Genomic DNA, 23,976 nt, shown 5'->3' with positions numbered 1-23,976 from the left:
AAGATACTTGACAAGAAGAGAAGATTTGCAGATACCACTTATCCTTGTGGTATTTGCAAAGAATAAGTAACATTAGTCTTCTCTATTGGTGAAGCATTGCTTATTCAGGGTAGTGCAATATCACAGCTACTCATGAAGGCATTCACAATATGAGATGTAAAAAGAATGATGCTATTTCACCTTGGTGATTTACTACAAATTAAAATGATGCTTTGCACTAACTTTTTCATCTACAAACATTTTAATTATAAAAAAGATAAAATGAAGCAAGGATTTTATTATTGAACCTCAACAAGTATCTAATGATCTGCAAGGTGATGCACATTCAGTGTGGGATAGAGAAAAGGAGGCTGCAACAGCGAAATAAGTGTGACATCCAATGGATTGGGCTGGTAAATAGGAATGTCTTATGATGTGGGTCTTTAACTTTTCAGATACTGAATGGGACTTGTGGGTCAATCACTCACAGTTGCAGAAATTTTTTAGATTACCTGGATGACTATTTTCTACAGCAGAATGGTAGAGTGGCAACAAGGGAAAACAATACTTTTGATTTGATTATCAGAGAGACTATGTTTTAAGAATTTCTAGGAAAAAAAAAAAAAAAAAGAAAGAAAAGAAAAAAGAAACCACTAGATGGTAGTCATCATATATTGATATGGGATCTTCCAGGGTCCTTAGCTGGATATCATCATTCTTCTCTTCCTTGGTGATTCCCTTCTACTTCTGACTCTTGTTCTCTCTCTCTCTCTCTCTCTCAGGGTAATTCTGAAATTTTTTTTGGCTGGTGCAGCATAAGCCTTAGGCTTCCTTGTACCATGTAGCTAATAATAATAATAATAATAAAACACCTATAGGATAGTCAGAGAGTTCCTCAACCAACAGTAACACCAGACATAACAACAAACCACCCTGTGTACTAAGTAGCAATACCCGTCATGAGGTGGAATCCCCAATCAGGGAGAAATAATATAAGAGCAACAATAATAATAATTAGCCTATGCAGTCCCAGTGTCAACATACTCCTTTGGAGTCATAGATTGGACTAACACTGAGCTGGAGGATATCATCAGAAAGGCAAGACAATGATGACCAAGAGCCGCCAACACCACCCAAAATCTGCCATGGAGAGACTGACAATTGCCTGGAAAGAAAGAGGAAGGAGCCTGATAGACCCTGTTGAGCAACAGAAGATGATAGTTAACCTGAAGGATTACTTCCAGAAGCACACAACAGCACTCCAGCAGGTCATAAGGAAGATAGACATACAGTATACCCCACCTCAATCTAAGCGAGGAGTCCCCCCCCCCAACTAGGAGGCACAAACGGAGCTAGAAAGATGGGCAGAGAAGACACTCCATGGCAGACACTACAATGATCTCCATCACGATCACATAGATAAAATTTCTTTGAATGCATGGCTCATGAGTGGGACGCTTTTCCCCAAGACTAAAGGATTCATGCTCGCCATCCAAGACCAGGTAATCAACACCAGGAACTATAGAAAATACATCGCCAAGGAGCCCGGAGTGGTCAATGATACATGTTGATGATGCCACCTCTCCTCAGAAACGATCCAACACATCACCACGGGATGCAAGGTGATCACCCAGACTGAGTACACTCATAGGCACGACCAAGTAGCCAGGATAATACGTCAAAAGCTAGGAAATACCAGTTGATTGAAGAAAGTGTACCGCACTACAAGTATGAACCCCAGGCAGTACTAGAGACCCCAACCCACAAGCTGTACTGGGACCGTGCCATAATAATGGATAGGACAATCTCGCACAACAGACTGGACATAACCCTCATGGACAAGAAGAAAAAGGCTACCTATCTGATTGACATAGTGGTACCCAACACTGGCAACCTGCAGAAAACCCATGGGGAAAAGATCAGGAAGTACATGAACCTAAGACAAGAGATCAAAGAGATGTGGCATATGCAACAAGTAACAACCATCCCGATCATCGTGTCAACCACAGATATGGTGCCAAAGACCCTACATAACAGTCTAGCAGCAATAGGTCTCCCAGCGAACACCTACAAGGACAGAAAGTCACAATCCTGAACACCAGTAGGAGAGTCAGAGAGTTCCTCGACCAACGGTAACACCAGACATAACAACAACCACCCTGTGTACTTGGTAGCAATACCGGTCACGAGATGGAACCCCCAATCAGGGAGAAATAATGTCAGAGCAATAATAATAATAATAAAAGGAAATGAATTTTGCTTTATAAAGACAACTAAAGTGGTCTTAGACAGTTGTTGTTGTTATTGGAGTCTTTACATTGCAAAGCAACTAAAGGCCATTATTTAGTTCTAAAAAAAATAATGGTATTTTAAACTGGAATAACACTATTCTTTATGTGCAGGTCAGCATTAGGGTGCAGCCCAGTCTTTAATAAAAATGGATGGCAGGAGATATTTGGTCAGGAATTCAATAAGCATTTCATAGGGTCCAGCTTTCCAACTTATGTATCATGTGCTGGAGTGGCACTATATGGTATTAATTTCTGAGGACTGCTGGATATAGTAAGTTTAATTATACTATATCATATTTATTCTGAAGGCAAATAATGTCGCACTGATGTTGTTGTTGTGAACCAATGTAACCAGGGGCTGAGGTGTGGTGCCCACACCACATGGAGGAACACCACCCCTCTGTGTTACCAGGCAATACTAGGTGGTAGATGACTCTCATCAACCGGTGCAATACCACCACTTTGCTTATTGGAGGCATCAAGTGGTGGACCCCATGTTTAGTCTCCAGAGCTAAGTTCTGGTCAACCCTAAGTTCTGGGATGGCCTCCGTAGCCGAGTGGTCAGGAGCGGTACTGCAGTAGCACACGCTCTTTGAGTAGACTGGGGCTCAAGCCTCTGACTGCTAAATACGGTTGATCTGCCAACCCGCACTGGACCAGAATGGCAGATTATGGTCCATTTCCCTCAGCATGAATTGTTGAGGAGGCTTCCATCCAGTGGATTGATAATGGCTGCAGTTTACTTCCCCATCTCTTTCATCATGCAATATGACTGATGAATTTTGAGGTTATGATGAACATCAAGGCGAGATCCAATCTTCCTTACATTTTGAGGGTACAGCTCTAAAACAGTGTTCGCAGGCCGGCCACTAATTAGTACACTGGACTGAACCTATTATTAACTCTTTAGGAGGATTCTGGATCAGATAGTGTATAGTCTTGCTACCTCTAATCTGCCAGATAGTGACTGGAGGGAGTCCGAGTAGTGTGTATGCAGGTGGCATTGTCGAGGACACATTATCTCAAGGATATTGGTATATTCTTACCATGTGTATGCCATATCCAAAAATTTCAGTACTTGTTACAGCATTTCCTCCCCCACTTTTTCTTACTATTGAATACACCATGAATTGCCAAACTAATAGAGTAAGCTTATCTGTGAAATGATCTAAACCTCCAACAAACACTTCCTAGTTCATTTCACAAATATAAGTGGTCTCAATTCTAATCACAACGATGTCCATTTCCACTTGCAGTCTGCCAAACCCCATTTACTTTTTCTGACAGAATCTCAGTTATCGGTTGATTCAACTACTGCTCATCTCAGTTGCCCAAATTATTCGCTGTATGATTCCTTTTGCCTCAAAGGTGGTACTTGTGCATATGTCCATTCCGATATTACCTGTCAGAGATTTGGTAATTTGGAATCTCTTCTCTTCGATCTTCTCTGGCTTAAAATCTCTCTACTTCATTGTGTCCAATTTATCTGTTGTGTCTACCGTTTTCCCAACTCCACTAACCACTTGGAGCTCTGTGATTTGCTCTCTCTTTGCAACTTGACTTTCTCCGGTCCAACTTTCCTGAGGTAATTTTCCTTGGTGATTTTAATGTTTACAACTCCAGCGGGCTTCCGTTTTCTAGTCACACCGACCCAGCTGGTCGAGATGCTGAGACTTTTGCAATTACAAATGACCTTGCACACATTGTTCATTTACCTACAAGAATACCAGACAATCCTAACCATACAGCCGACACGTTTGATCTTTTTTTCACAAACAACTCTTCTAAGTACATGGTTGAAGTGAGTGGTCCTTTAGGCACCTCAGATCACAACTTTGTGATTGTCTCTACTCCAATGGAGCGTTTATCTCATGGCTATTCCGAACCTAGTGTTCTTTGGCATTACAAGAATGCAAAATGGGATGACCTGCGAGATTTCTTTTCTTCTTTTCCTTGGTCAGATTACTGTTTCCAAACTTCTGATGTCAACGTTTGCTCAGATCGTGTCAGTGAAATTATTCTTGTAGGAATGGAATCCTTTATTCTACATTCCACTTTAAAATCTCATCCTTTATCTAAACCTTGGTTTTCCAATAAATGTGCTAAGGCTGTTCAAGAGAAGAACGTTGCATATCATAATTGGCTTGTTTCCAATTCTTCAATTTCATTTTCTGCCTACACCAAAGCTCACAACAATTGTAAAGCAGTTATTAATCAGTCCAAACAGGATTTTGAACGGTCTAAGAGTAGAAAACTTGCTTCTTGCCCTAATGGTAGCCGAGCATTCTGGTCTCTTGTCAAAGCTATTGGCTGCAAATTTTGCCCATCTCTGCTCCCATCTCTGTCAAAACCAGATGGTTCTGTTGTCACTTCAGACAAGAATAAAGCTTACCTGCTAGCATCCTATTTTTCTTCCAACTCATGTATTAATGACCTTGGTAAAACACCTCCCACCATTCCCAACACACTCCATTCAATGCCTCCTCTGGTCTTCTGTCAAAAGGATGTCAGAAGGATTTTGAAAAATCTTGATGCTAAGATAACTGCAGGTACTGATTGTATTTCTCCATTTGTTCTCAAAACCTGTGCTCCTGAACTTACTCTTGTTCTTTGCCGCCTTTTTTCACTTTCTTTTTCAAAAGGTGTTCTTCCTACTGCTTGGAAATTTGCTCATATCCAGCCAGTTCCTAAAAAAGGGTGACAAATCCCTCCCATCCAATTATCGTCCCATTGCAATTACTTCTACTCTTTCTAAAGTAATGGAGAAATCAATTAACCGTCAACTCTTAAACTACCTATAAACCTTCCATCCGATCAGTGATTGCCAGTATGGATTCCATCAGTGTCGATCCAGTGGTGATATTCTGGCTTATGTTACCCATTTATGGACAAATTCAATGGAAAAGTTCGGTGAAACACAAGCAGTTGCTCTTCACATCTCAAAGGCTTTCGATCGTGTTTGGTAGAAATATCTTCTAAACAAGCTTCCATCTTATGGTTTGTCAACTGTTTTTTGTAATTGGTTATCCAGTTTTCTCTCTGAGAGTAATGGTATATGGCTCTCTGTCTTCTAACTTCTCCACTAATGCTGGTGTCCCCCAAGGTTCAGTTCTTTCCCCCACTCTTTTCCTCTTGTATATTAATGACCTTCTTCCATTCACTGGAAATCCTATCCACAGTTTTGCCGATGATAGCACATGGCATTCCACTTTCCATTTTGAGAAACCTTTTCCTGCTCGATCAGCTTCAACTTTTCGAAAATCTGCTACCAATTCCTGAAATGCCGATCTCCAGGTAATTCTCCAGTGGGGCAAAGACAGCTTAGTTGATTTCAATCCTTCTAAAACTCAGTCTTGTCTTATATTTCACAAAAAAGGATTCTTCTGCTCCCATGCTTATCTTTGGTGACACTCCAATTTCTAGGCAAGTTGATATATCTCTTTTTGGGATTACCCCTGACTTCTAATCTCTCTTGGCACAAGCACATTACAAATATTGCTTCCTCTGCATCTAAAAAACTTGGTTTTCTCTTTTACTCTCGGCGTTACTTTTCTGCCAAACAGCTGTTCACTCTGTACAAATTGCAAATCTGCCCTACCATGGAATATTGTTCCCACAACTGGGGCGGTGCCCCCAAAATCTCTCTCAGGCTTCTAGATTCCATTCAGAAGAGGGCAGTTGGGTTAATTAACAGTTTCTACTGCATGCCTTTTCTACAGATACTTTCATGGGTAACTGTTCCTCTGAATTGGCTTCTATTATTCCCGCTCACTCTTTCAAAACGGTCCGAACACGTGCCGCCACCAGCCAACATCCATTTACTGTCCAACTTCAAACTCACAAATCTAACCTTTCAACTTCCTCTTTTATTCATTCAACTGCTGTTTTCTAGAACAACCTTTCTTCGTGTGTATTTACTGAAAATTACAGTCTACAAAAGTTCAAGTCTAATTTTTCAAAAAATATCTTCTTTCGTCTTCTCAACCTCCAACCCAAGCACAGTACAAAGCATTATAGGTTCTAATACCTCTCATGTTTGGGGTTTTCATAAAAAAAAAAAAAAAATTCTTTGGCTAAAATAAACCGAATTAGGGTACAAGCTAAGGATAGGATACAAAATACCACACCAACCAACAATAGTAATATCAAATAATACTTTATTTCTGTCCTTTTGTCCCATACGATGAACAGTGGCACAAACAGCTTAATAGATTCTTTAAAGATACCGAATTTAAAATTGTGGCCACGCCAATATGGAAACTACACACTATACTGCAGTTCTTTCCTCATTTGCAACACAAATAAATGACCTGGTATACAACATTTCTTGCAGTGATTGTAACTTGTCTTACCAAAGTTCGACGCATTTTTCTCTGAATTTTCATGTTAATCAACATGCAGCCTGAGTTCATTCTTCTCGTTCAGCAGCGTCAGAATTTGCCTTTAATGCCGTTCATGAAAATCGTACTTTTTTTATTTAATAAGGATAAAACACTTAGTGTCCAATGTAATTATATGTGACTATTAATTGCAGAAACCGTTGAAATTAAATTACATGAGAATTCTGTTAATGTTCGGCGGTCATATCCAATCTCTGATTTATTGGCTTTTATATGCATGCACGAAGACAAATAATTGCTATTTAAGTTTCATGCTCACCCCTATTCAGAGGAATTTTCATTCCTGTAATCACGATATACAGTCGAAAAGCATTGTCAGCTTCAGGTAGGAAAATTGTTTTGCAATTTTGTTGTTAAATTCTTTTAATTAATTTTTTACTTAAATTTTAGTTGAATTGAATTTATTTTTAATTGTGTTCAATTGTTTTTTTAATTATTTTTTACTGTAATGTAAGATTTTAGATTTTTTTTTTTTGTTTTAATTTCTGGAGTGTATCATAAGGAAGTGTTCTACGTATTATATTGAGGTAAACTTCTCTTATTGTTTTACAAATATTGATATCAATGTAGAACGTATTGAGCATTACAGCTCTGGTTTATACTATATAATACAATATAATATACAGTCTCTCATATTGACATCAGCACTACTCTAAAGTATAATGACCATTAAGATCCTGAAGTAGAAGAAAGCAGGATGGAAATTGTTTTAATTAGATCATCAAAGTCTGCCTGTTGGATGTCATTCCCATGTGACAAATAAATGAAAGATGTAATTAGAAGGAACCCTACTGTAACACGAATTGCTACTGCCCCTATGTTGATGGTAGGTAGCATACCTGGAAAAGGATACCTATAAGGATAGTGACACACACATGGGCAGCACCATCTACGATTCTGTCCTGAATAATTGAAAAATTATATAATGAAGGGTCATGATGTTGGAGGGCGTTGATGTCGTCACAATTTCTATAGTATTCACTTCAAAAATTTAAATGTGACAATTGTATAGGTCTTTGGATCTATCTCTGGACTTCTAAAGGGTCATGTGGTTTGTTTACTCAGACTAGGGTTCATCCTTTCGGGGAAGTATAGACATTGACTGGTATACATTTTTTCCTCATCAAAAGTTCTAAGAATGTAGTAGTAGTAGTAGTAGTAGTAGTGGCATGTGATGCAAGAAAACAAGTGTATGAGCTTATGCAGCATCAGCCAAAAAAAAAAAAAAAAAAAAAAAAATCACACCATTCCCCCCAAATGCCTGTCCAGTTCCTTCCTTAAATTTATTTAACCTATCAACTTCCACAACGACAGATGGAAGTTTGTTCCAGCAATTAACCACCCGCTGGCTAAAGGCAAATTTCCGCACATCTATTCTACATCTGTCCTTTCTTAATTTGAATTTATGCCCCCGTAGGTTCATAATCTGAACAAGTGGAAGGATCCCATCAGAATTCAGCGTGCTCAATCCATTCAAGGCCTTATACACCTCAATCAGATCACCGCGCAGGTGCCTAGTCTCCAGCCACTGCAATTTGCACAACTTAAGCCTCTCTTGGTAAGAGAATCCCTTCATTCCTCTCACCAATCTTGTTGCCCTTCTCTGTACACGCTCAAGAAAATCTACATCCTTCCTAAAATGAGGCCTCCAGACCTGTACGCAGTACTCAAGGCGTGGCCTGACCATTGCCTTATACAGAGGGACAATCACCTCCTTTTCCCTGCTAGCAAAATTAGCATTAGCATTAGTAGAGGCATATGATGCAAGAAAGCAAGCTTATTCAGCATCAGCCAAAATAAAAGAAAAAAAAAAAAAAAAAAAACAACCACTACTCCCATTTCACCCCTCAATTCGTTCGAAATACCTGTCCAGCTGAGCCTTAAATTTGTTTAGGCTATCAACTTCAACAACAAGCGATGGAAGTCTATTCCACAAACCAACTGCCCGCTGGCTAAAGGCGAATTTCCGCACATCTATCCGACATCCGTCCTTCCTCAATTTGAATTTATGCCCTCTCAGGTGATTATTCTGAGCAAGAGGAAGAATTCCATCGGCATTGAGCATGCTCAAGCCATTCAAAGCCTTGTACACCTCTATCAGATCACCTCGGCGATGCCTAGTCTCCAGGCTCTGTAATTTGCAAAACTTAAGCCTTTCTTCGTAAGAGCAACCCTTTGTTCCATTCACTAATCTTGTTGCCCTTCTCTGTACTCGTTCCAGCAGCTCTACATCCTTCTTGAAATGAGGCCTCCAGACCTGTATACAGTACTCAAGGTGTGGCCTGACCAATGCCTTATACAAGGGAATAATCACGTCCCTGTCCCTGCTAGAAAAATTCCTGTATATCATTGACAAGACACCATCAGCTACTCTTGCAGCTCGTCTGCACTGCTCAGAGAACTTCATATCTGCCTGCACAATTACCCCCAGGTCCTTTTCATTCTCTACCACTGTCAGCGTAGTACCACAGAGTTGATACGTTGATCTGGGGTTACTGTTTCCCATATGTAGTACTTTACATTTGTCAATGTTAAACTTCATTTGCCACCTCTCAGCCCATCTGCTCAACCTTTCCAGATCCTGTTGCAGCAGCATAGTATCAGTAGTGTCCTTAACAACCCTGCCAACCTTTGTATCGTCTGCAAACTTGGACATTAAGCCTGATACACCATCATCAATATCATTTATAAATACAGAAAACAACAATGGACCCAACACTGAACCCTGAGGAACTCCACTAATAACATTAGTCCACGTCGAGCAGTGTCCATTGATTACCACTCTCTGTCTTCTGCCACTCAACCATCCCTTTATCCATAGCAGCAATTTGCCTCGAATGCCACACTTCTCCAATTTGTGCAGCAGTCTTCCATGCGCAACAGTATCAAAAGCCTTTCTAAGATCCAAATATATAATATCAAAGTTATTCCCTGCATCCAGTTCTTTTGTGACTACATCATAGTATCCAATCAAATTGGTCAGACAAGACCTGCCCTTAACAAACCCATGCTGTGTCTGAGCTATAACTGAATTCTTGTCCAGATGATCCTGCAGTGCTTCTTTAACCAGTGCCTCCATTAATTTTCCTGGAACCGAAGTTAAACTAACAGGTCTATAATTACTTGTGTCAGCCTTTGATCCTCCTTTGTGAATTGGGGTTACATTTGCACATCTCCAGTCCATGGGTACCTCCCCTGAGTCCAAAGAAGCTCTCATAATTATGGCTAGGGGTTTGCTTACTTCCTTTGCTGCCTCCTTTAATATAACTGGATAGATCCCATCTACCCCGGGTGCCTTTTTTATGTTTATCCTCAACAATTTCTCCTCCACTTTCCTCTCAGTTATTAGAAAATCATCTAGCTCACTGCCAATGTTTACTTCACCTACGACATTCCCCTTCCTGAATAACTCCTCATGTGTGAATGTAGATGCAAAATACTCGTTTAGATTGTTAGCCACCTGAGCTGGATCCTCAACTGTTGAACCATCAACATCCAGTGGACCAATCTGATTCATCCCTTTCCTTCTTGAGTTTAAATAGGTAAAGAACTCTTTTCTGTTTTTCTTTGCATCCTTTGCCAAGGATTTCTCATAATCTGCCTTTGCCTGCCTAATTTCCTTTGTGACTTGGTTACAGACCAACTTATATCTATCATAGGCTTCCACGTCACCCATTAATTTGTATGTATCTCATGCATTTTTCTTCTCTGCCATATGTCTCATTAGTTCATCTGACAACCATTTAGGCCTGAACCTTGAACAATATTTCTTGGTTGGTATGTAAAGCCTGGTAGCTTCCAAGATTAGTTCCTTGAATGCTTCCCATTTTGAATTTGCTGTTGGTAACATCATCAGTTGGTCCCACTGTATAGAATTTAAATACTGTCTCAGACCAGCATAGTCTCCTTTACGAAAGCAAAAACCCTTCCCTTTACCTCTGATGGTAGTTACCTCCTTGAGTAAATCCCACTTCAGCACACTGTGATCACTGCCACCCAGTGGTTCATTTATCTGCAGATTCCTAATGCATGAAGAATCACTACTGATAATCAGATCAAGAGTATTACTCCCTCTAGTTGCCTCCCGAACATGCTGGTGTAGAAAACAATCATCCAATAAATCCACAAAAGCCTTGCTAGTGTGTGAGTGACCAACCCACAAATTCCAGTCAATATCTGGGAAATTAAAATCCCCCATTATAAGACTCTCTGATTTACTGGCCCACTCTATTTCCCTGTACAGTATCTTATTATACTCATCAGAGTCATTAGGCCTATAGCACACTCCTACTCTCAATTTTGATTTACCTATGCTTATGTCACACCAAACTGACTCAACACTGCACTGTCCAGCGATGTCAACTGGCTTCACTTCCTTGGATTTTATGTGTTTTTTAACTAATAGCATAACCCCTCCTCCCTTCCTATCCTGTCTATCCTTTCTGTAGACGTTGTACTCCCCAAATTCCAGTTCTGCATTCCTTATATCTGTGTGACACCACGTCTCTGATATCCCAACAATATCTGCCTTTGATGTTTTGAGTAATACCTCAAATTCATCAAATTTATTTACTAAACTCCTAGCATTAGTGTACACGCAAGTATACATGCACCTGTTTCTATTCTTAGCTACCCTAACACAACCCATGTGTTTACTTGTACCGCAATGACTTCCAGCAGTCTCTGAAATATCCTGCATCTTGTTTTTCAGGCTTCTGCTCATTCCAATAGAAGCAGTGCAAGAATCTCTTTCACCTCTGCCCGTGGCTACTGTTAATCCATTAGTCTTTGTCTCCCCCCAAGCTAGCAGTTTTCTGACCCACCTAACACTGCCTCGATAGCATCAGCAAATATTCTTGCACCCTTTCTATTTAAGTGTATCCCATCCCTGTAGAAGCAATCTCTCCTGTTAACAAGTACAGTCCAGGCTGAAAAAAATTCTACCCCTTCAGCCTTGCACAATCTTTCCAGGGCCGAATTGATCGACAAGGCTCTCATCATATACTCCCTCCTATCGTGTCTGGGCAGAATTGCAGACACTTTCAAATTCAACCCTACTTCACGGCTTTTTTTCAACAGTGACCTGTACTTGTTAAGTAATTCCGCTGGTCTCCTACTCTTAATATCATTAGTGCCAACGTGTACAACTATATCACCTTTTGTGCCCTTAAAAGATGATATCTGCTCTACAACGTCATCAACCTTTGCCCCTGGCAGACATACCCTGGTCCTGTTCCACCTATCCTTTTTACAAAGCATGTTCCCCGTTTCCCTGACAATTGAGTCACCAACAACTACTAGTTCCTGTTGGACCAGCGCATTCTGCCTTGGGGGCTGCCTCTGTGTTGCAAGATGACCAAGTCCAAGCTCTGGTGTTGATGTGGGCAGCTGAGAGCTTGATGGGCCCCTCAATTTATTTCCTTCGAGGGCATCCACCCTGTCCTTCAAGGTCTCATATAGGCCCATAACAACTTTCCTTGCACTCCTTGCATCGTGCACACACAAAGACTTCCCCCATGGCAGTATCATGTCCCGTACCCGATTGCTCCGCAAACATCAAGCAAACAGTGCATCTTAAAAGGCCGTGATTCAGGGGGCAACCGCCCCCCTCAGTTCTCCCCTGAGTCACAGCACTCCCATTAGCTTGAGCCTTTTGCTTTGCTGCTCTGGTCAGAGTCATGATTTCGATTTAAATGTCAATAAAATTACAATTTCAGAACAAAATTAAAACCTTAAACTTGTATCTTAACACAGTTATAACGCTATATTTATTTTTCGGTATCGAGTGTTATCTACGAGTTCCCTTTATATAACTTCCGTATCAAGTATGTATTAATTATTTGCTACGTTTGTACTCTAAGTCGTTATATATATATAGTTAAAAGTACAATTTAATTGACAATGAAGTTTAACAAGATTAATAGATGTACTGATTAATTGACAATATTATATTATGCACTATACTATTCCTAGATATCATTGACAAAATCCCATGACCTGTCCTGGCAGCCTGTCTGCATTGCTCAGAAAAGTTCATATCTGACTGCACAATTACTCCCAGGTCTTTTTCATTTTCTAGCACCTTAAGTGTACTACCACACAGTTGGTATTTTTCTCTGGGGTTACTTCTACCTATATGCAGTACTTTTCACTTGTCAAGGTTAAACTTCAGTTGCTATTGCTTAGCCCATCTGCCCAAATTATCTAGATCCTGTTGCAGTAGCACACTGCCATTACTGTCATTAACAACCCTGCCAACCTTTGTATCATCTGCAAACTTGAACATTAAGCCTGATATACCTTCATCAATATCATTGATAAATATACAAAACAACAGTGGACCCAACACAACTCTGTGGGACTCCACTAATAACATTAGTCCACGAAGAGCAGCACCCATTAATTACCACCCTCTGTCTTCTCTCACTTAACCATCCTTTTATCCATTGTAGCAACTTACCCTTATACCATTCTGCTCCAATTTGTACAGTAATCTTCCATGTGCAACAGTGTCAAAAGCTTTCCTGAAATTCAAATATATGATACCAAAATTATTTTTTGCATCCAGTTTCTTTGTGACCACATCAAAACTTTCCCTTAACAAACCCATGCTGTGTCTCAATTATTGCTGAAGTCTTGTCTAGATGATCCTGCAATGCATCTTTAACCAGTGACTCCATTATTTTACCCGGAACAGAAGATAAACTAACTGGTCTGTAATTACTCGTGTCACCCTTCGATCCCCCTTTGTGAATTGGGGATACATTTGCACATCTCCAGTCCGTGGGAACCTCCCCTGAGTCCAAGGATCCTCTCATAATTATGGCTAAGGGTTTGCTTAGTTGCTGTTTGTTGTTATTTGGTTTTTAGGAGCATTAGCAACTAAGGCCATATTGCTCCGGGATATGCGGTGGTCATTCCTTGACCTTTCCGCATACTCCGTATTTGGTGGTGACGGGCTCGAATCCCGGTCTAATCAAGAAGCATGTGCTACGCACTGCTGCTCCTTCCCACCTGGCTACGGAGGCGCCCCTGCTTAGTTGCTTTGTCGCCTCCTTTAATATAACTGGATAGATCCCATCCACCCCAGGTGCCTTTCTTATGTTTAACTTCAACAATTTCTCCTCCACTTTGCTCTCAGTTATTACAAAATCATTAAGCACCCTGCTTAATGTCTCCTATCACTTCTTTAACTTCTACATCCATTCGTTCTTGCAGAACGAGACCAGGGCAGTTTGATTGTTTTTTCCTTACTACTCACTTTTGGTTGAGCTGACAAAGCAGAAGATATTAATATTGGTGAGAAAACTGATCAGTTCTTTTGAGTTGGTTTTTATGAACTCAGTAAATGGTGGGCAAGAATGAATGATTCTGATGGTGGTATATTCATCTCAGTTTGTGTCCCGATTGTACACCTTGCAGAAACCTTCTGGGTGTAGTGTATAAGCCGCTTTTATTGGTTTGATACATTTTCTGGCCTCTTGACAGGAAATGTTCAGTTTTGTTTTTAGGTTTTGAATTTCTTTCTTTTCCTTTCATTGGTGGCATGCAGGGTTCTATCTTTGGCAATTTGTAAAAAATGGCTTAGAAACTGAACTTCATTGCTCTTTTAGTCTTTGGCACCACAACAGGCTGTTTGCAAGTGGCCACATTTTTGGCACTTAAAACACCTCAGTGGATTTGGAATATAAATCCTTACTGGGCAGTTTTAAGTACTCTGCCTCTTTGGAATTTGTAGGCCATGGGGTTGTGAATGTTAGGATAAGAACTTGAGCAGGAACAAGATTCCCATCCTTGTGCATCGATGCTCACTTGACGATGCTCATATATCATGACCTGACATCTGTCAGGTCATGATATATCAATTCAGATCTCTTCTTCACAGATATGTGCAGAAGAGATCTGCTCTGAAGATCCTACCATGATATGGGTATTCCCTCTATTGATGGGGCTTTCAAAAATAGTTGGCCATGTTTTGCACAAGATGTTTCAACTAAAAGACCTACAAATCGCAGCTTTTTCACAGATTTTGGGGATCCTTCCAACTGTAATAACCCTTTTTGAATGAAGGCAGGTAACATTTTCCCACTACCTGATCTACAGTGGAATGGAGAACAGGAAAAACTGGCATTACTGATGTCATATCCTCAGTTCCACATCTTTTTTACAGTGGTACTGTCAGTATTTGAGTGATTAAGTAGGGGCCATTGGGCCCCCAGAAGAATTAGTGGGATCGAAATTACTTATAAGAGTAAAAGAAAGTTTATTGTGCCTACCATACCTAACTCCATGGAAACCTATGAAGGGACACCACTTATGAACTAGCAAGTATTTCATATGTGAATGGGATGCCCATTTTGCTTACAGCATCATACCCACATTTCCAATAAGTCTTGTCTGTGTCCAAACGAAAGGGAAGGAGACCTATTGAAATGCAGTTGACTCTAGGAGTAAGAACTACCTGCTAATCTGAGATCTGTCTTGGGAAAATAGGAGCCAAATTGGTGTATCAGAGCTGGGCCTACCCCCACCAGGATCCCTCTTTCCAAGGTTCCACTGGTTGTGGGGCACATGCCAGATTTCAGTGATGTATCTCTGGAACCAAGGTATGGGAACTGGATACCAGTGATGCTAATCAGGAAGCCCAGCAGCACGTACAGGTGCATCACATCGAGGGGACGGAACCTAGGCATCTACATGATGATCTAACTGAAGTGTATAAAGCTTAAGGGTTAAGTAAACTAAATGCTGATGACAACTTTACTCTTTCCCAAGTGACACACACAAAGAGGCATATATTTAAATTGGAAAAAGTACTGGAGCACAGATTATGGAGAAAAAATGCATCCAGCCAAAGAGTAATCAAGTGTTGGAATAAACTTCCATCTAGTGTTGTGCAACTTGGTAATTTGGATAATTTTAAATGCTTGGACAAATTATTGGATGGAATGAGAAATGTATTTTTTTGGATGGTGCTGTATAAGCTTTGCTTCCTTGCATAATGCTGCCAATAATAATTAATACTAAATGACAAGAGGAACAACCATTTTAAATAACGAGCAAATTATATAAAATTTAATAACTCCAGAAATAAAAAATACAATACTGAAGTATTTAAATAATTTTGAATAAACATACCAAAGCACTTGCTCAAGTTTGTTTGCTTATCAATGAATACTTTTGCTGAAATAACATTGCCAAATGGTAGAAATGTCTGAGCTAAATCAGTGTCTGTAAACTCCTGTGGAAGGTGATAGATGAACAAGTTGGCGCCGTCTGGACCTATAAAAAAATATATACACAGTGAAAAATGATTTTAAATATTCAAACTGATATATAAGTCTAAAGAAGAAGAAGAAGAAGGTATATGTACAGGGTGGGCCAGGTATACAGTACTGATCAGGTCATGGTATTTTTATTTTATTTTATATTATTATTTCTTTTTAGTTTACAGGTAATAAGAAGGATATTTTATTTTTATTTTTCATTATGATTTCTTTTATTTTACAGGTAATAAGAAGGATATTTTATTTTTATTTTTCATTATGATTTCTTTTATTTTACAGGTATTAAGAGTGATGGCAGGGAGGCTGGGTGAAGAACAAAGGAAGTGGATTCTGAAGCAGTACAGGTGCGCAGAGCACGGCAAGAGACATTTAATACTGCTCCACCAACATGTTTGTTATTTGTTATTTGGTTTTTTTAGGAGCATTAGCAACTAAGGCCATATTGCTCCGGGATATGCGGTGGTCATTCCCTGACCTTCCCGCATCCTCCGTATTTGGTGGTGACGGGCTCGAACCCCGGTCTAATCAAGAAGCGTGTGCTACGCACTGTTGCTCCTTCCCACCTGGCCACGGAGACGCCCCACCAACATGTCTGACAATTTATTGTATCAGAGATAAATTTGATGCAATGGGTTCAGTGGTTAATGCACCAAAATATTCAAACTGATTCAATCTGGACATCCTCAGACATCTGTGACAGAGGAGAATAAGATGAGTCGCCCTGACATTTGTGAACAGTTCGGAAAAGTCCACGCGACGTTCGTCTCAGGAGCTATCCATACTGAGAACATCCTTGCGACACAATGCGTAATGAGTAAATTGAAATTGTAGCCATACCGTCCAAGACTCTTACATGGCCTTTTGGAGGACGATTCAGACCGTTGGCTGCAATTCTGTGAGATAATGCATAACCAAATTTCTTGATAACTTGATAAGCTCATCTGGTCAGATGAAGTCTGTTTCAAGTTGTCAGGCCACGTGAACAGGCATAATTGTGTAGTACACACAATTATGAAAATCCTCATGTGACTATCACAACTGAACTGAACCAGCCAGGCATCACTGTGTGGGGTGGACTGTCCAGCGATGGTGTCATGGGGCCGGTTTTTTTCGACAACTGTGTATGGTAAAAATTACCTAAACATGTGCAACATGGTGGTCTCACAACCAGGGCTGACTTTGCCGAACTGTTCTTTCAACAAGATAGGGCCCCTCCTCATTTTGCTTTGATAGTACGGAGCTACATTGACACGACCTACCCACAATGTTGGATTGAGCGACATGGCATCATTGAGTGGCCGCCACGTTCACCCGACTTGACACTTATGGACTTCTTTTTTTGGGGCATAGTAAAGGAGAAGGTTTTTGAGAGGAAGCCCCACACAGTGAACAAATTTAAGGAGTTCATCTCTCAAGCATTTATCGACATTGGTGCTAGCCAGAATTTGTGTTACTGTGTGTCACAGTGTCGGGGACAGGTTCCAGGAATGTTTCAATGTTGATGGAGGACATTTTGAGCACCTAAGAGACTAAACATGACCCGATCAGTACTGTATACCTACTTCTCGCCCACCGTATACACACACACACACACACACACACACACACACACACACACACACACACACACACACACACACACACACACACTTAAGGAATATTTTTTCCCTGCTTATTTTATATTAAAGAATTAAAGTAAATATATTTTTACCTGTGATTCAGCGGCAGATTTAGCCTTTTTTTAATGCTCTTTGTGGGGGATGGTTTTGTTAAGACTCATTTGATCCAAATTATGATTAATTCTTTTCTGTCAACATCACCTGAAGTTGGCCATCTAGATACCGACCTCTTTGAGCAAGAGAAGAAGAAGATTAAGAACCTGTGGGATTACTTCTAGGAATACACAGTACCATTCTACCAAGCCATAAGAAAGACAGACAAGTGGCATACAACACTCAACATTTAGAATATTATCACACAGACAAAAGAAACAAAGACAGAAAGAATGGCGAAGAAGACACTGCAGGGTAGACTCTACAATGGCCTCTATCAAGACTATGTAGATAAAATGGCTTCCAATGCTTGGATTGCAAACATGAGGAAAAATACCAGCTGATGAAAGCTCTTCCCCAAGACTGAAGGGTTCATTTGCTATCCAAGACCAGGTAATCAATACTGGGAACTACAGGAAATACGTTGCCAACAACCCTGTAGTAACAGATGACAAGTATCGATGGTGCTATTTGACCCCAGAAACAATCCAGCACATCACAGGATGCAGTATGATCACCCAGATGGAGTACTCTCACAGACATGACCAGGTGGCCAGGATAATTTATCGGAAGCTAGAGCAAAAATATCAGCTGATCAAAGAAAGTTTACTGTATTACAGGTACTAGGCCATACTAGAAACCTCTACTCACAGACTATAATGGGACTGTGCCATCATAATGGACAAGATCCTGCATAACCCTCATCAACAAGAAGGAAATGGCTACCTGATCGACATAGTGGTGCCTAACACCAGCAACCTCCAAATTTCGGGATAATATTATGAAAGAGGCATATTTTTAAAAAAGAAATATGAATTTTATTAGAAAAATATTTAATTAAAATTTTTGATAGTTGTGTTTTGGGATTTGACATGTTCAGGAACATCAAGGAACGTAGGTTAAAAGGCGGAGCAGATGAAGGCGCGTTTAAAATAGTTAAAAGTATTTTGTATTATGACAATTCGAAAAGTGTAGATCTCTTAAAGTACCGTTTATAACTGACACAATATAATAGTGTAGCTTAATTTAATTTATTACGATACTCACCTTTTTATAAACTGCATTGATGTTGGAATAAATTGGTATTACCAAATTGGTATTATGGGGTATTACCAAACTCCATAAACCCAACCACCCACTAAGACCCATAATATCCTTCAGCAAATCAGCTTTCACTAATTTATCTTCCTTCCTGGTCAAAATTATCCCCCCCCCTCACCAGATTTTCGAAATTTAACGTAAACAATACCTCCCAAACCTTTGAAAAAATAAATTTATCACAATAACCAATGATGACATCCTAGCATCTTTTGATGTAGTCTCATTGTACACTAATGTACATTTGCCGTCAACATTACAAACCTTACGTAATTTTTTAACAGACGACAAAACCTTATCCAATCACACTTCCCTTTCAATTAATAGCATACTAGAGCTCACAACCTTTCTATTAGATGCCAGATACTTCCGATTTCTTAATCAGATTTACCAGCAAACCTATGGCCTACCTATGGGATTAGGGATCTCAGCCCCCCCATCTGAAATTTACCTAGCCTCCGTAGAAAATCATATATTACAACCATACCCCCCAGATATTAAATTATTTATACGATATGCTGACGATATCCTCTTAATAGGGCACAAATCCACAATAAATGATCTTTTCATTAAATTTAATTCCATGCATCATAGATTAAAATATACCCTGGAATTGGAAGAAAAGGGACAAATTAATTTCCTAAACCTCACTATATATATACAGAAGCGATACAAAACTAGGAACAAGAATTTTCAGAAAAAATACTCACATGGGCAAATACTTACACTTTGAATCGCATCACAACCCGCACGAACAGAAAAAAAGTAGTCCTTTATAATCAAATTTACAATGCTATGAAATACAGTTCCAAACATTATGACCTTAATAATGAACTACAATATCTTACAAGTAAATTCATATCTAGGAAATATTCTATTCAATTAATCAAACAAACTATTATCACAGTTCAAAATAATATCAACAACCCACCCAAATGCATTTCCAATAATAATCCACGTATTATTCTCCCTTACCATAGTAATTTTGCTAACCAATTCCGCCGTTTATTCAAAAGTACTGATATCACCCTTACATTCTCATCTTACAATAAATTAGGTTCATTATTCAACTCATATAAAGATACACAAAATTACCACATTAGTGACATGAATAATATCATCTACTTAATAAAATGTCAAGATAACTGTAACGCTTGCTACATTGGTAGCACCACCACAAAATACGGTTCTACCAAGACATCAAACACACGTGCGTACTACTACTATAATAGCTTTAGGATGGGACAGTCCAATACCGAATTAGCAACACATGTTCAATCCCACAACCACATCCCCTTAGTAGATTCGGCCATTCCTATTATCAAATTAAAATCCAGTTTTAAAATTTTCCAATATGAAGCCCTAGTTATAGAATGGTTTCGCTGCCATTCCACTCTCCAAGTATTAAATTCCAAACTACCCTAAAACATAGCACCGGTCTGGAATCTCATGCACCTGAGATTCCCACGTGTATCCAGGAGCATCACGGGAACTTAGTCTTCTTAAATACACGTGTTTACTCTCACTCTACCATTGCCAACTGAAGATGGGTAAAACGAAAGCCACTTGTTATGGCTATTGGCCTTCTGTTTCCAACTGTATAACTTAAATCGTTTCATTTTTCAACATTGACAACCAAGGACGAAGACGTGCACTTCTACTTCCTTGTGCACATTTTAATTCTGTTTTTAAATCTTAACTTATTCATGCTAACTTAAATTTAAAATTATCATCCAATTTATTCCAACATCAATGCAGATTATAAAAAGGTGAGTATCATAATAAAGATAATGATTCACTGATGATAATTCACACATAGATTATGATAATGTTGTGGTCTAGCATTAGCATTATTAGAGGCATGTGATACAAGAGAGCAAGCTTATATAGCATCATCTAAAAAAAAAAACCTTCACATTTCACCCACTCATTAACTCGAAATATTTGCCTAGTTCTGTCTTGAATTTCTTTAAGCTGTCTGCAACAACAGATGGAAGTTTGTTCCAGCAATCAACCGCCCGCTGGCTAAAGGCAAATTTCCATACATCTATTGTACGACTGTCTTTCCTAAATTTTAATTTGTCCCCTCAGGCGACTAATCTGGGCAAGAGGAAAAATCCCATCATGATTGAGCTTGCTCAAACCATTCAAGGACTTGTACACCTAAATCAGATCACCTTGCAGTTGTCTAGTCTTCAGATACTGCAATTTGCAGAATTTAAGCCTTTCTTCATAAGAGCAACCCTTTGTTCCATTAACCAATCTCATTGCCCTTCTCTGTACTCATTCCAGCGGTTTCACATCCTTCCTAAAATGAGGCCTCCAGACCTATATACAGTACTCAAGGTGTGGCCTGACCACTGCTTTATAAAATGGGATAATTACCTCCTTATCCCAGATGGAAAAATTTCTGTATATCATTGACAAGACACCATGAGCTACTCTTGCAGACTATCTGCACAGCTCAGAAATCATATTTGACTGCACAATTACCCCCAGGCCTTTTTCATTCTCTACCACCCTGAGTGTAGTACCACCCAGTTTAGACATTACTCTGGGGTTTACTGCTACCATATGTAGTATTTTCATTTGTCAATGTTAAACTTCATTTGCCACCTCTCAGCCCATCTGCTCAACTTTTCTAGTAGTAGTAGTAGTGTACTGTCATTAACAACCCTGCCAACCTTTGTATCATCTTTGTATCATTTAGCCACATATGCCTTCATCATAACTAATTTAACATTGTGATCGTTATGGTATAGCGTAACTTGACAATGTATATCTCGAACTTTATAAAAGCTAAGGTACAACATAAAACTATATAGCGGAATAAGAATTACTGCATTAGCTTAGTATAGTATTGTATAGTCAAGTATAGTATAGTAAATTAATCAATTAAATTTATTAATCTTATTAATTTTCTTTGTTAATTAATTAAATTGTATTTAAATGAAAATCATGCCCCAAACTAGAGCAGCAAAGCAATGCACACACAAAGTAGCAGGTGTGCTGTGGCTCAGGGGAGAACTGAAAGGGGGCAATTCTCCAACACATCACAGCCTAAAAAAATGTTCAACTTGTGAAATGTTTGTGGACCTTTCTGAAACGGCACATGATATTGCCAAACGGGATGTCTTTAGGTGTGCTCAAAGTAAGCAAGGTGAACAAGTTAGGCGCCATTTCAGCATTCTTATGGGCCTTTATGAGAGCTTGAAGGAAAGGGTAGATGCCCTTGAAGGACTTAAATTGGGGGATACGTCAAACTCTCAGCTGCCCACATCAATGCCAGAGCTTGCACTTGATCATCAGGCAACATCGCTGCAACTTTCAGGGCAGAATGCACTGGTCCCACAGGAGCTAGTTATTGTTTTACTCTATTGTCAGGGAGACAGAAAATATATTGTGCAAAAAGGATAGGTGGAATAGGAACAGGGTATATTTTTCAGGGGCAAAGGTTTATTACGTTGTAGAGCAAATATCATCTTTTAAGGGCACAGAGGGTGATACTGTTGTACACGTTGGCAATAATGACATTAAGAGTAGGAGATCTGCAGACTTAACTTAAAAATACAGCTAAAACACAATAGGAGGAGGTATTCAATGAGAGCCTTGTCAATCAATTCAGACCTGAACAGATTGTGCAAGTCTCATGGGGTAGAATTTTTCTCAGAGTGGTCTGTGCTTGTTAACAGGAGAGATTTTTTTCTACAGGGACAGAGTTAAACAGAAAGGGCGTAAGAATATTTGCTGATGCTAATGAGGCAAGGTTAGGTAGGCTGGGGGGGGATTCACAGACAATTAGATTAATGGTAGCCACAGGCAGGGGTGAAATGAATGCTTGCACTGCTTTTATTGGAATGAGCAGCATCCAGGAAAGCAAGGTACTGGGAATTTCAAGGGATGCTGGAAGTCATCATGGAAAAAGTAAATACATCGGTTGTGTTAGGGTAATTAAGAGTAAGAATAGGTGCGTGTATACTTACATGTACACCAATTCTAGGAGTATAGTAAAGATTTTATTTTTTGTTATTTGGTTTTTTTTTTAGGAGCATTAGCAACTAAGGCCATATTGCTCCGGTGCGGTGGTCATTCCCTGACCTTTCCGCATGTTCCGTATTTGGTGGTGACGGGCTCGTATAGTAAAGAAATATGAATTTGAGGCGCTAGTGACATGAATAATATCAGAGACATGGTGCCACACTGAGATAAGGAATGCAGAATTGGAATTTGTGGAGTATAATGTGAACAGAAAGGATAAACAGGATAGAAGGGGTAATGCTGTTAAGAAACACACAAAATCTGAGGAAGTGCATCCAGTTGACATGGGTGGACAGTGCAGTGTCGAGTCAGTTTGGTGTAACGTAAGCACTGGAAAAACTGAATTGAGAATAGGAGTGTGCTATAGGCCTGACGACTCTAATGAGTACAATGAGCAAATGTACATGTAAATAGTGGGCTAGTAAATTAGATTGTCTTATAATGGGGGATTTTAACTTCCCAGATAGAGACTGGAATTTGTGGGTGGTCACTCACACATAGCAAGGCTTTTGAGGATTTATTGGATGATTGTTTTCTACAGCAGTAGAAAAGAGGAGAGTAGTCGAGAGGCAACCAGAGGGAGTAATACCCTTGATCTGATTATCAGCAGTGATTCGTCATGCATTAAGAATCTGCAGATAAAGGACCCACTAGGTGGCAGTAATCACAGTGTATCAGTGTGGGATTTAATTAAAGATGTTACAACCATCAGTCATAAAGGGAAGGTTTTTGATTTCATAAAGGTGACTACATTGGTGTGAAACAGTTTTTTAATTCTGTACAGTGGAACAAACTGATGACGTTACCAACAATAAATTCAAAATGGGAAGCATTCAAGAAACTAATCTTGGAACCTTCTAGGTTTTTCATACTAACTAAGAAATACTGTTCAAGGTTCAGGGCTAATTGGCTGTTAGATGACCTAATGAGACTCGTGGCAGAGAAGAAAAATGCATGGGAACCATATAAATTATCAGTAGACACAGATTCCAGTGCCTATGGTAGATATAAGATAGTCTGTAATGAAGTCACAAAGGACATTCGGGAAGCAAAGGCAGATTACGAGAAACCTTTGGCGAACAATGCAAAGAAAAACAGTAAAGACTTCTTT

At 39.5% G+C, this 23,976-nt stretch overlaps 1 protein-coding gene across 2 annotated transcripts in view; it reads right to left on the bottom strand.

Annotated features, from left to right (window-relative positions):
- Positions 1-23,976, bottom strand: part of LOC150074953 (CUGBP Elav-like family member 1) — an 824,767-nt gene that overhangs the window by 124,583 nt on the left and 676,208 nt on the right. For both annotated transcript variants that reach the window (XM_090388957.1, XM_090388958.1), the window contains exon 15: positions 15,809-15,952. In XM_090388957.1, the coding sequence (XP_090245083.1) occupies positions 15,809-15,952 (144 nt within the window). The remainder of the gene's footprint in view (positions 1-15,808; positions 15,953-23,976) is intronic.

This window comes from Mastigoproctus giganteus, chromosome 14 (assembly GCF_048544385.1).
Source record: "Mastigoproctus giganteus isolate SK-2022 chromosome 14, ASM4854438v1, whole genome shotgun sequence".
In the NCBI taxonomy this organism is placed as follows: domain Eukaryota; kingdom Metazoa; phylum Arthropoda; class Arachnida; order Uropygi; family Thelyphonidae; genus Mastigoproctus; species Mastigoproctus giganteus.
This window is presented reverse-complemented; position numbering and strand designations above follow the sequence as displayed.